The sequence below is a fragment of the Microcaecilia unicolor genome, chromosome 2 (assembly GCF_901765095.1).
Source record: "Microcaecilia unicolor chromosome 2, aMicUni1.1, whole genome shotgun sequence".
NCBI lineage: Eukaryota > Metazoa > Chordata > Amphibia > Gymnophiona > Siphonopidae > Microcaecilia > Microcaecilia unicolor.
This window is the reverse complement of record NC_044032.1, coordinates 422,573,768-422,587,075: the sequence shown is the minus strand read 5'-3', so window position 1 is coordinate 422,587,075 and position 13,308 is coordinate 422,573,768. Positions and strand designations below refer to the sequence as shown.

The window sequence follows — 13,308 nt, the reverse complement described above, 5'->3', positions numbered from 1 at the left end:
ATTTTTGTAGCTTTTCTTTGCACCGCTTCCAGTCTTCTTACATCTTTAGCAAGATACAGCCTCCAATTGAACACAATACTCCAAGTGGGGCCTTAGCAATGACTTGTAGAGGGGCAGCTGCCCAACACCTTTCTTCTGCTGGTTATACCCCTCTCTATGCAGCCTAGCATCCTTCTGGCCACAGCCGTCGCCTTTTCACATTGTTTCTTCACCTTCATAACCTCTGACATCGACACCCTAAGGTCTCTCTCCTGAGTCAAGCTTACTAATCTCTTCCCTCCTATTTGGTATCTCTCTTTTGGGTTTCTGCACCCCAAGTGCATCACTCTGCACTTCTTGGCATTCAATTTTTAACTATTACTACAATAAATGAGTGTTCTTTAAATTCAGTTTCCTTATATGACAAATATATGTAACCCAGAAACTATATTTCATTCAAACAAAATCAAAACCAAAACATCTAAATAATTTATGTAAATATAATGTGCTCAGTTTTTTGGTGTATAAACAAAAGACTCAGGATTTGAGATGTAAAAACACCTTCATAGACATCATAGCACGCCCTGCCTCCTCCTAGTGAAAAGCTTGTTCAAAGTCTTTCTTAAAAATGTAAAACATATTATGATGTTACTTAGCTTTAAGTAGTAGATTTTATCCAGTTGCTTGGCGTGTATGAGAATATTCAATAACTTTTCCTGGTCAGTGCAATACTTTTATAATGCAATTCATAATCACAAACAAAACCAAAACAGTCTCTCAACTTGAGAGACTGTTTTGGTTTTGTTTGTGATTGATTGGATACTAATTTAACCTGTCCATAAGGTGGGCATGGTCTGCCGTATCGAACATCGCTGATAGGTCAAACTGCTAAAGAATGGCCTGCTTCCCTTGACTAATTAAATTTCTAGCTTTAGTTGTTAGTGCTAGCAATAGGGTTTCTATACTGTGCAGTGGACGAAAGCCGTGCTGAAAAGGTCTCAATATAGAAAACCTCTCAGTAAAGTCAAAAAGTTACCAAGTTCCAGGCTGGAGATTTGTTGAACAGTGCTGGTTTTGAACTTACTTCCCAAAACAGTGTGGGGTTTGTAGTGCCTAACTGTAGCCATTGAAATCAGTGCTGCAAGACCCATAATGCACCAGGATGGGGTGATCAGAAATCCAGGACTGTCCCAAAATCTCTAGCCTAGAACTGGGTAACTTGGCATCTCTGCAATGAATAATTAAGAAGTGGAATTTGTTGCCAGAGAATGATGTAAAAGGGTCAACTCTGCAGTAACAGGAGTTTCAGTGGTCCAGATCTCCCTTGGCAGCAAACGTAGGTGCAGCCAGAGTCTGAGCTCAGATTGAACCCTATATTATTTGGTGCTTTCTCCAAGGATAAGCAGGATGTAGATATTCTTATTGGTGGGTGACATCATTAGGCAGAGCCCACTGAAGTTAGTGCTATCCAACATTCCTTCACAGAGCCTTTGGAAGCGACTCACCATGCATTTGCATGTCTTCCCAACCGCCATCATTGCGCAGGACCAGCTCAGCCCTGTTTTTTCTGCAGAGCAGTGAGGGATGTGTATCTCCCCATAGCTCACATCTCAGTAACTTTTTTCTGAGTTCTGTCTAAGTGTCATGCACAGGGCTAGTAACCCTCTACTCCATTTTATTTCTTTTAGATAGCTTTTGTGGGAATTTTAAGTTTTCTTTGTTTTTCTGTAGACTGTTCCTGCTGATTTCATGCCCCTGACGCAGCCCTTGAGAGGGTGAAACATGGCCATGTTAGGCGGTTAGAGGAAAGTTATATGCTGATTTTATGTATCTACGTTGAATAAATTTTGTTTTATTTTACCACATGGGTCTGTTTTTATTTATTTATTTATTTGTAGCATTTGTATCCCACATTTTCCCACCAATTTGCAGGCTGAATGTGGCTTACATTTGCCATGATGGCGGTTGCCATTTCCGGTTGACAGAATTACAAATGGTATTGTGTTTGGTGCAAATATACATGGTAATATGCATGGAATATCATATACATGGAACAGATCATGCACACATTGATATATATATATATATATATATATATATATATATATATATATATATATATATATATATATATCATGTGCATACATTTATGATAAAGGAATACATTATTGTATTGCATGAAGGTTCCTGAGTATTAAGTTAATTGTAACATACATTAGGTCATCAACTATAGAGAGACTCTATTCGACATAAGGTTTAAGTGGTATTGCTTGATCAGTAATAACAAATAGGTTGAGCAGTCATGCGATAAAAACTTCGGCTTTGTATGGATCGTGTATAATGGTCTTATTTGATAATTAGGATGGATGTTTCTGCTATGCCTGCTGTTTTGGATCTTGCAGACTGCTTGCCTACCTGCTTTTTGGGGCTGTCCTCTGAAGATCCATGGAGACTGGAATGCTTTCCGACCCTCATCACTCAGAACAAAGGCTCCCTCTTACATCCTGATCTCTAGTCCCTGGCCCTCTTGGCTTGGATGTTGAGAGGTTAGGACTCCTTGAATCTACTGGAGGGTATCTCTCAGGTCCTCTACTAAGAGATCATAGAGTATCAAGTAGAGGAGGTTTGCCTAGACTCTTTCTCTTGTCCTGTCCAAAAACTTCTAAAATCCACAATCAAGCTCTCCACAATGCCATCAGGGGCATTTTCGAAAGAGAAGGGCGCCCATCTTCTGACACAAATCGGGAGATGGGCGTCCTCTTCTCAAGGTTGCCCAAATCGGCATAATCGAAAGCCGGTTTTGGGCGCCCTCATCTGCAGTCCGTCGCGGGGACGACCAAAGTTCATGGGAGTGTGTCGGAGGCGTAGCGAAGGCAGGAATGGGGCATGCTTAAGAGATGGGCGTCCTTCACCCCTTAGGGCTATGGTAGTGTTGTACAGTTGTGGGGAGTGGGGTTTGGGGGGCCTCAGCACCGAAGGTAAGGGAGCTATGCACCTGGGAGCAATTTGTGAAGTCTACTGCAGTGCCCCCTAGGGTGCCCGGTTGGTGTCCTGACATGTGAGGGGGACCAGTGCACTACGAATGCTGGCTCCTCCCACAACCAAATGGCTTGGATTTGGTCGTTTTTGAGATGGGTGTCCTCGGTTTCCATTATGGCCGAAAACCGGCGACGACCCATCTCTGAGGTTGACCATTTCTAAGGTGGACCTAATTGTTGAGATTTGGGCGTCCCTGACCGTATTATCAAAACGGTCTTGTTTCGATAATAGTGGTTTCCCCGCCCCTTCGTGGGGCCATCCGGGGACACCCTCAGGAAAACTTGGGCACCCTGTTCGATTATGCCCCTTCACGGGATCGCAACATTGTCCTTTCCCAGCTGAAGAAAGCTCCTTTTGAGCCATTTGATACCTGTCACCTGAAGTACCTTCTCAGTGTGTGGCAAATAGAATGTTAGGTATTATTAGGAATGGAATGGAAAACAAAAACGACATTATAATGCCTTTGTATTGCTCCATGGTGCGACCACACCTTGAATATGGTGTGCAATTCTGGTCACCGCATCTCAAAAAAGATATAGTGGAATTAGAAAAGGTACAGAGAAGGGTGATGAAAATGTAAAGAGGATGGGGCGATTTCCCTATGAAGAAAGGCTAAAGCAGCTAGGGCTCTTTGGAGAAAATACAGCTGAGGGAGATATGATTGAGGTCTATAAAGTAATGAGTGGAGTGGAATGGGTAGATGTGAATCGCTTGTTTAGTCTTTCCAAAAATACTTGGACTAGGGGGCACGCATTGAAGCTGCAAAGTAGTAAATTTAAACTGAATCACAGAAAATATTTCTTCACTCAATGTGTAATTAAACTCTGGAATTTGTTGCCAGAGAATGTAGTGAAAGCAGTTAGCTTAGCTGGGTTTAAAAAAAGGTTTGGATAGCTTCCTAAAAGAACAGTTCATAAGCCATTATTAAAATGGACGGGGAAAACACACTGTTTCCTTCTAGGATAAGCAGCCTAAAAAGTATTGTACTATTTTAAGATCTTGCCAGGTACTTGTAACCTGGATTGACCACTGTTGGAAACAGGATGCTGGGCTTGATGGGCCTTCAGTCTGTTCCAGTATGGCAATACTTACAGTGGGGGAAATAAGTATTTGATCCCTTGCTGATTTTGTAAGTTTGCCCACTGACAAAGACATGAGCAGCCCATAATTGAAGGGTAGGTTATTGGTAACAGTGAGAGATAGCACATCACAAATTAAATCCGGAAAATCACATTGTGGAAAGTATATGAATTTATTTGCATTCTGCAGAGGGAAATAAGTATTTGATCCCCCACCAACCAGTAAGAGATCTGGCCCCTACAGACCAGGTAGATGCTCCAAATCAACTCGTTACCTGCATGACAGACAGCTGTCGGCAATGGTCACCTGTATGAAAGACACCTGTCCACAGACTCAGTGAATCAGTCAGACTCTAACCTCTACAAAATGGCCAAGAGCAAGGAGCTGTCTAAGGATGTCAGGGACAAGATCATACACCTGCACAAGGCTGGAATGGGCTACAAAACCATCAGTAAGACGCTGGGCGAGAAGGAGACAACTGTTGGTGCCATAGTAAGAAAATGGAAGAAGTACAAAATGACTGTCAATTGACACAGATCTGGGGCTCCACGCAAAATCTCACCTCGTGGGGTATCCTTGATCATGAGGAAGGTTAGAAATCAGCCTACAACTACAAGGGGGGAACTTGTCAATGATCTCAAGGCAGCTGGGACCACTGTCACCACGAAAACCATTGGTAACACATTATGACATAACGGATTGCAATCCTGCAGTGCCCGCAAGGTCCCCCTGCTCCGGAAGGCACATGTGACGGCCCGTCTGAAGTTTGCCAGTGAACACCTGGATGATGCCGAGAGTGATTGGGAGAAGGTGCTGTGGTCAGATGAGACAAAAATTGAGCTCTTTGGCATGAACTCAACTCGCCGTGTTTGGAGGAAGAGAAATGCTGCCTATGACCCAAAGAACACCGTCCCCACTGTCAAGCATGGAGGTGGAAATGTTATGTTTTGGGGGTGTTTCTCTGCTAAGGGCACAGGACTACTTCACCGCATCAATGGGAGAATGGATGGGGCCATGTACCGTACAATTCTGAGTGACAACCTCCTTCCCTCCGCCAGGGCCTTAAAAATGGGTCGTGGCTGGGTCTTCCAGCACGACAATGACCCAAAACATACAGCCAAGGCAACAAAGGAGTGGCTCAGGAAGAAGCACATTAGGGTCATGGAGTGGCCTAGCCAGTCACCAGACCTTAATCCCATTGAAAACTTATGGAGGGAGCTGAAGCTGCGAGTTGCCAAGCGACAGCCCAGAACTCTTAATGATTTAGAGATGATCTGCAAAGAGGAGTGGACCAAAATTCCTCCTGACATGTGTGCAAACCTCATCATCAACTACAGAAGACGTCTGACCGCTGTGCTTGCCAACAAGGGTTTTGCCACCAAGTATTAGGTCTTGTTTGCCAGAGGGATTAAATACTTATTTCCCTCTGCAGAATGCAAATAAATTCATATACTTTCCACAATGTGATTTTCCGGATTTAATTTGTGATGTGCTATCTCTCACTGTTACCAATAACCTACCCTTCAATTATGGGCTGCTCATGTCTTTGTCAGTGGGCAAACTTACAAAATCAGCAAGGGATCAAATACTTATTTCCCCCACTGTATGTTCTTGTTTTGGTGGCGATCACTTCAGCCTTTTCTGGTGTCTCCTGACGGTTGTATTCTTCAGTTTGCCTACATACCTTAGCTTCTGCTATGGTTCCCTTAGACTGGTAGGTAGGGATTCCCTCCAGTAAGAATTATCTACATTCTGCATCAGAAAAACAAAGGAAAGTTAGTCAGAGTCTGTGCCAGATATTGCTATGTAAGGATATTAGCACCACATACTCACCTGTAGCAAGTGTTCTTCGAGGACAGCAGGTTGGATATTCTTGTTAACCCCCCCCCCCCCCCCCCAGTTGAATTCTATCAGCTACTGTGCTAATCCCACCTGATGACAACTGGTGGGAAAACTCACACTTATGGTGGGCTTCTTCCAAAGACTTTGAGAAGGAATGCTGGGGAGCACATACTGCGGCAAAATCATCCTGCTGTCCTTGAGAACATCTGCTACAGGTGAGTAGCTTTTGTTTTCTTGGCTCAATCACACCCTTTCTTTTTCAGTTAATGGAATATAGTGCTGTTACATGGGCTAAGTATGAAATCTGCTTTGCACAAACCTGGCTATCTAAAATCAAAGATGCAGTAGCTGTTCAGAGTGCCTCATGTTTGAATGGAGTGAATTTTGAGGGCTTATTAACATGAATGCTGGCTGCAAGGGAACAGCAGACTGGAGAATGTAATACATAGGAGCACTTTTTGGAAGAAAGATTTGTTACCGTTTCAAGCTTCTTCCCTAATTACTTTGCTTTCTAATCCACTAACCTGACTTAAATGGTATTCCACACTCTTGCCAATGAGCATTAGTTTATAAACAGACGGCATGATTTGAAGAGCATGCTGCACAATGCTGAGGGCTGCACACTGCCAAGGAGGTTTCCAGTTCTTTCTTTTTATGTTTTGGGTTTTATATTTCTGCTTTTGTAAAATAATTCAGAACTCAGTTTCAATTAGTTTAGCTTAATGTAAATTGAATTAAAAAATATATATAAACTTTAATATGTAGTAGTTGCCATAGAGATCACTGTTAAAATTTTATAAAGCAACGGGTAACTGTATTGTTTGTTGCTAACATTTTGAAGTTACAGAATTATCTGTACAAAATAAACATATTTTAATAGTTGATTGAACAAAATACTTACAAAATAATTATGCCAGAAAGCCTTGTTTTTAGTCTATTAAAAGTTCTCAGAGATCTGTGAAAACACATTATACTGCTAAGTCTAGGGTTTAATTCTTTTGTGCCAAAGGGCTATACAGCATAGCACCAAATATCCATCATGAGAAAACAAGAGTTTGGAATACCAATGAGATGGTTAAAATACAGCATTTCATTTTCTTTGCTTTTCTCTTTTCCACTTTCATTTTCTTTTTTGATGTTCTTTACTTAATCTTTCTTTTCTGTTTTGCAGAGTTTACGTAAACATAATTGTCCTGTTGATGTTGTCATATATCTTTTCCTTTTTTTTCTTTTCATTCTTCAATCTTTTTCCCCTCTCCTGGATTTTCTTCAGAAGAGCAACTTATTTATGCACAGAAGAAAGGTATTAGTAGCTTGATTTATAGGGCTTAATGTCTTACTCCCTTCTAGTGTTCCTGAAGTTGATTATTAAGTTTGAATAACTTCAAGGGAGGTCATGATGTACAGTATCTATGTATTGCTTTATTATCACTATGGATGTACATTCTTTTTGTTTACTACTCAGTTTCCTGCACAGTGGTAGAAATTAATCTTCTCATGATTCATGAATGAATGTAAAGTGAATTTTTTTTAATGTGTATTTCAGTTAAATCTATCAAAGTTTCACAGATTTACAGGATTTGTTGTTATTTTTTCTGTGTCTTATGTAATGAGATGTCTGGATGAGCAGCTTTCAGATTACTTCTTATACTGATTCATAGAGGTTATAAGGGTATCTGTCCTTAGCTGCTAACTCTGCTGGGTTGGGAAGGGGGTGGTTATTTGCTAAAAAGCCATGATGAGGTTAACAGAGCATTCACAGATTATTTTTAAATAATAAATGTTTATAAGTTTATATAAGCATCGCCATGCTGGGACAGACCAAGGGTCCATCAAGCCCAACACCCTGTCACCGACAGTGGCCAAAAGAACAAGCAATTTGTCCCGCCCATCCTAGAAATACTGCATTATTCCCTCGTCCATTCACTAACATTTTATGGCTTTTTCCTCCAGGAAGACGTCCAACCTGTTTTTGAAATCCGCTAAGTTAACCGCCTTAACCACCTTTTCCGGCAGCGAATTCCAGAGTTTAACTATGCGTTGAGTGAAGAAACATTTCCTCCGATTCGTTTTAAATTTACCACACTGCAGCTTCATCACATGCCCCCTTGTCCTAGTATTTTTGGAAAGCGTAAACAGACGCTCCACATAGACCCGTTCCATTCCACTCATTATTTTATAGACCTCTATCATATCTCCCTTCAGCCGCCTTTTCTCCAGGCTGAAGAGCCCCAGCCTCTTCAGCCTATCCTGATAGGGAAGTTGTCCCATCCCCTATCATCTTTGTCGCCCTTCTCTGCACCTTTTCCAGTTCCGCTATGTCTTTTTTGAGGTGCGGCGACCAGAATTGAACACAATACTCGAGGTGCGGTCACACCATGGAGCGATACAACGGCAGAATAATATCCTCATTTTTGTTTTCAATCCCTTTCCTAATGATACCCAACATTCTATTTGCTTTCCTAGCCACAGCAGCATATTGAGCAGAAGTTTTCAACGTATCATCAACTATGACACCTAGATCCCTTTCTCGTTCCATGTCTCCCAACGCTGAACCTTGCATGATGTAGTTATAGTTTAGGTTCCTCTTTCCCACATGCATCACTTTGCACTTGTTCACATTAAACGTCATCTGCCATTTAGACACCCAGTCTCCCAGTCTTGTAAGGTCCTCTTGTAGTTTTTCACAATCTTCTTGCGATTTGACTACTTTGAATAACTTTGTGTCATCGGCAAATTTGATTACCTCACTAGTTACCCCCATCCCTAGGTCGTTTATGAATATGTTAAAAAGCAGAGGTCCCAGCACGATCCCTGGGGGACCCCACTAACTACCCTTCTTCATTGCGAATATTGACCTTTTAATCCTACTCTCTGATTCCTATCTTTCAACCAGTTTTTAATCCACAGTAAGACACTACCTCCGATCCCATGTCCCTCTAATTTCCTGTGTAGTCTTTCATGAGAGACCTTATCAAAAGCCTTCTGAAAATCTAGATATACAATATCAACCGGCTCACCTTTGTCCACATATTTGTTTACCCCTTCAAAGAAATGCAACAGATTAGTGAGGCAAGACTTCCCTTCACTAAATCCATGTTGACTTTGTCCCATTAATCCATGCTTTTGAATGTGCTCTGAATTTTGTTCTTGATAATAGTCTCTACCATTTTGCCCGGCACTGACGTCAGATTCACCGGTCTATAATTTCCCCGGTCTCTTCTAGAACCTTTTTCAAATATCGGCGTTACATTGGCCACCCTCCAATCTTCCGGTGCCACGCTCGATTTTAAGGATAAATGACAAATCAATAACAGTAGCTCTGCCAGCTCATTTTTTAGTTCTATCAGTACCCTAGGGTGAATACCATCCGGTCCAGGAGATTTGCTACTCTTCAGTTTGCAGAACTGCTCCATTACGTCTTCCAGATTTACAGGTATTTCAATAAGTTTTTCCGACTCTTCAGCTTTGAATATCCTGTCCGGCACTGGTATCCCACCCAAATCTTCCTTGGTTAAGACCGAAGCAAAGAACTCATTTATTTTTTCTGCTATTTCTTTGTCTTCCTTGATCGCCCCTTTTACACCCCGGTCATCCAGCGGGCCAACTGATTCTTTTGCCTGTTTCCTGCTTTTAATGTATCTAAAAAACATTTTACTATCAGTTTTCGCCTGTAATGCTATCTTTCTTTCAAAATCCCTCTTTGCCTTTCTTATCAGCACTTTGCATCTGACTTGACATTCCTTATGTCGCTTCTTATTTTCCTCATTCGGTTCCTTCTTCCATTTTCTGAAGGATTCCTTTTTAGTTCCACTAGCCTCCTTTACCTCACTTTTTAACCACGCAGGCTGTCGTTTGGTTTTCCGTCATCCTTTTCTGATTCGTGGAATATATTTGGCCTGGGCCTCCAGGACAGTGTTTTTGAACAGCATCCACGCCTGTTGTAGGTTTCTTACCCTCTCAGTCGCTCCTCTAAGTTGTTTTTTTTTTTTGCCGTTCTTTTCATTTTATCATAGCTTCCTTTTTTAAAGTTAAAAGCTAACATATTTGACTTCCTATATTTACCTCTTTGAAAGCAAATTTCAAAGGCGATCATGTTATGATCACTGTTGTCAAGCGGCCCCCGGACTGCTACCTCCCGTACCAGATCATGCGCTCCACAAATGACTAAGTCTAGAATTTTTCCTTCTCTCGTCGGCTCCTCAACCTGCTGCTTCATAAAGCTGTCCTTTATTTCATCGAGGAAGTTTACCTCCCTAGCGTGCCCTGATGTTACATTAACCCAGTCTATATGGGGGTAATTAAAATCAACTACTCATATGGAATATGTAGAATCTAAATAACCACAATTTCAACTTTCTACAAACTTCACAAGGTTGAGAGGAAGATATGGACTGTCACATGAAAAAAATGTGGAGAAAAAAGACCTCAGTATAACTGGCAACTCCTCCTTCCAAAGGACACGCCTTATAATAAGAATGAGTGCCTCTTTAATCATGTTTCAAAAAACTCCACATACAGTCTCTTCATGAAATTCTGTCCATCCACCTTCAACAACCTCATAGGTGGAGACACCACTAAATATGTAAATGGTAATAATCAAAATGTTACTTATCTTGGATGGCTAATCCACAATGAAAAATCTTCCTCAATATCCAGCAGGTTCAGATTTCTGTAATCATTTTTCTAAGTCCTGCATCCTCTCAATATCCCGACAGGACCATCCTGTTTCGCCCACAACTGGCTGCCTCAGGGGAAAAAATGAGGAAACAATCACATCCAAGAGTTGAGCTCGCCTTGTGTCCTTCCTTAGGCTTTACAAAATTGAAATGGCGGCTTCTAAGTATTTATACTCGGCGTGTGACGTCACTATTCCATGAACCAATCAACTAAAGGAAGGCTTTCCATTCGATGGAGATATTCAAGCCTTTAGGCATCACAGTTTGTAAATTAAAGATCCATTGTTGCTCTCTTTGGCAAAGCAACCTTCTAATGTCACCTTTCTGCTCTGTAACTTGAATCTGTTCCAATACCATACATTTCAAGTCAGTGAATTTATGATGGTGGGAGATGCAAACCAAATTTTGGAACCACCTGCATACCCAAAACCACCATTTTGAGTCTGTGCTGGTAGTTTCTTCTTCAAATGTGTTACATTTCTGTGCTGGTAATTCCTAAGTTGTCTTAAAAGTGTTCCCTGCAACTGTTTTTCTATCCAGGGAAGTAATCCAATTAACTGCATTAACAGATAGGCTCTAGCAGGCACTTGTGCTGAGAGGGGAGGAGGAGCAAAGCGGTGTACATCCGGGTATTTTGAGTTAAAAATAAGAAGAGAAAAGGGGCGTGAGATCCAAAGCTTTGCTGCCTTGGACCTGTGGGAGATCTATCAGAGCTGTTTTGGTTTGATTGGGGGCTGTGCTGCCTGTGTTCTGAAAAAAAAACAAAACTTTTCTTTCTCTATATCTGACCTGAAACAAACGTTAAGGGGAAAAAAACGCTGTTCTTTCTTTCACTGGCTGTACTTTCTAAGCCTCTCTCTTAGGAATCACCAGCACAGAAATGTAACACAGTTGAAGAAGAAACTACCAGCACAGAATCAAAAACTAGCTATTTTAGATTAGTTTATAGGAAAGAGAGGCTTAGAAAGGTTTGCATCTCCCACCATTTTTTTAAAACTTCAACTGCCTTGTGCCATTAGTTAATATTCTGCTGATTTTATGTGATTTCTCTCTTAATAAAAATGATTTCCCTCCATTTTTTTAAAGTAGGGTACATTATCATGGTCTACACAAAAATAGATTTCATACTGTGAAAATATGCATGCAAAGAGGTTGAATTAGCAGATGTTTGAATGTTAATGAACTATTTCATTGACAAAGCTTCAGTCTTGGCTACTGTGCATTTGTGCATCTGTAATAAATAGCCATAATTAAATCTCTATAAAAATCCAAGACGCCTTTCAAAAGTAAGAGTAAATCATTTAGGTCACCCACTTTTGGATAATAAGAACTAATAATAATGTCCCTTAGCAAGTTGAGGGCTCCAATAAGGAAATACGGTTGGCAGGCGCAGGAGGAGAGGTGGGAAATTGAGGGCTAGGAGAGAAGCACATTAAGGAAAAAGAAAAAGAACTGTGAAGCTAAATTCTCAAAAGTATAGGAAGAACTATATTTTGCTACAGATCCTCCCTCGGTCCTTTTCCACCCTCCTGTTACAGGTTTTTAGATGTCCAGTTGGTTCACTGCCAGGCACACACTCACTGTATAATGTTCTTAGCCATACAAAGAATCCATTCCTAGGATCTGCAAAGACAGTATCCTTGGTTCACATACAAAATATGCCTACTCTGATAACACAGAAAACTGGGTGCGCAACTACTGGACACAGGGTAGCTGCTATAATGTTTCCATTATAGTCACTGGTAATTTTCTGTTGCACTATAGGAAGACTGATTAGTTATTTCTAAAGTGCTATTATGAGAAGACAAATAAGTTAAGACCAGTAGTAGATATGTAGACTATAGCAAAAAATATCAAGTTTTAGTTGTGCAATTCTGTTTGCATTCCAGAAAGTCTCTTTCATTGAGTGGCAGTCTTTTGATTTGGGAGTCCATCTCCCATGAAAGAATGGGAACCTTCTACCCAGTGCAATGTCTATATGTTGTCCATGCCTAACCCAGCTTATAAGACACTGGAGAACGCACATCATTTCATGTTTTCTAGAAGGAAAACTGACACTGCTGTGATAGGAAGAGATGCTCAGGTCACTGGATGATCTCCTGTTCCTGTTCTTACACTCTACTTGCCCACCTCCTATCCCAGGAGCTGCATTTGACTCGCCCTGTACTGAAGCTGCTGAATATAGTACAGTCGCACACTCTAGTTGTCCAGCCGCTTCCACAGTCATCTCCATAGTTGCTTCTTGGGGTTGTACTGGTGGGCTGGCTGCTGGACTGCGGAGGAGCCTGTCTTGCTGCAGTAGTGTTGCTGATGCCATTCATTTCTAGCTGTAGACTTTGCCCTGTTACATTGTTCCCTTGATGTCCTCAAGATCTTCGTGCTCTGTGTACCCCAAAAGATCATCCTTGCAGGGGTGAATCTTTAGGAGACTTGTTATTGTCTGTAAGGAATTTGCTGCAAGGTCCAGGGAAGGTCATAATAGATAGACTGTCTCATTAAGCCTCCAATCCAGTGAGTTTTATGATTAATTAGATGATCTTGAGAACGGTGCACACTGGAATAATTTGCAGTTCCACGGCATTCCTGAATCAGAGGCAGAAGAGAATTTTGGCCTTATTGTAACAAATATCTGTTGTCAGTTATGTACAGCTACACCATCAGGTGTGACCCTGCTTGAGGATATTACACT

At 41.3% G+C, this 13,308-nt stretch overlaps 1 protein-coding gene across 5 annotated transcripts in view; it reads left to right on the top strand.

Annotated features, from left to right (window-relative positions):
• Positions 1-13,308, top strand: part of PPP3CA (protein phosphatase 3 catalytic subunit alpha) — a 743,055-nt gene that overhangs the window by 689,928 nt on the left and 39,819 nt on the right. For 3 of the 5 annotated variants that reach the window (XM_030190748.1, XM_030190745.1, XM_030190746.1), the window contains exon 11: positions 7,214-7,243. The exons of the other annotated variants lie outside the window; for them this stretch is intronic. In XM_030190748.1, coding sequence (XP_030046608.1) covers positions 7,214-7,243 — 30 coding nt within the window. The remainder of the gene's footprint in view (positions 1-7,213; positions 7,244-13,308) is intronic. 5 annotated transcript variants of the gene reach the window in all.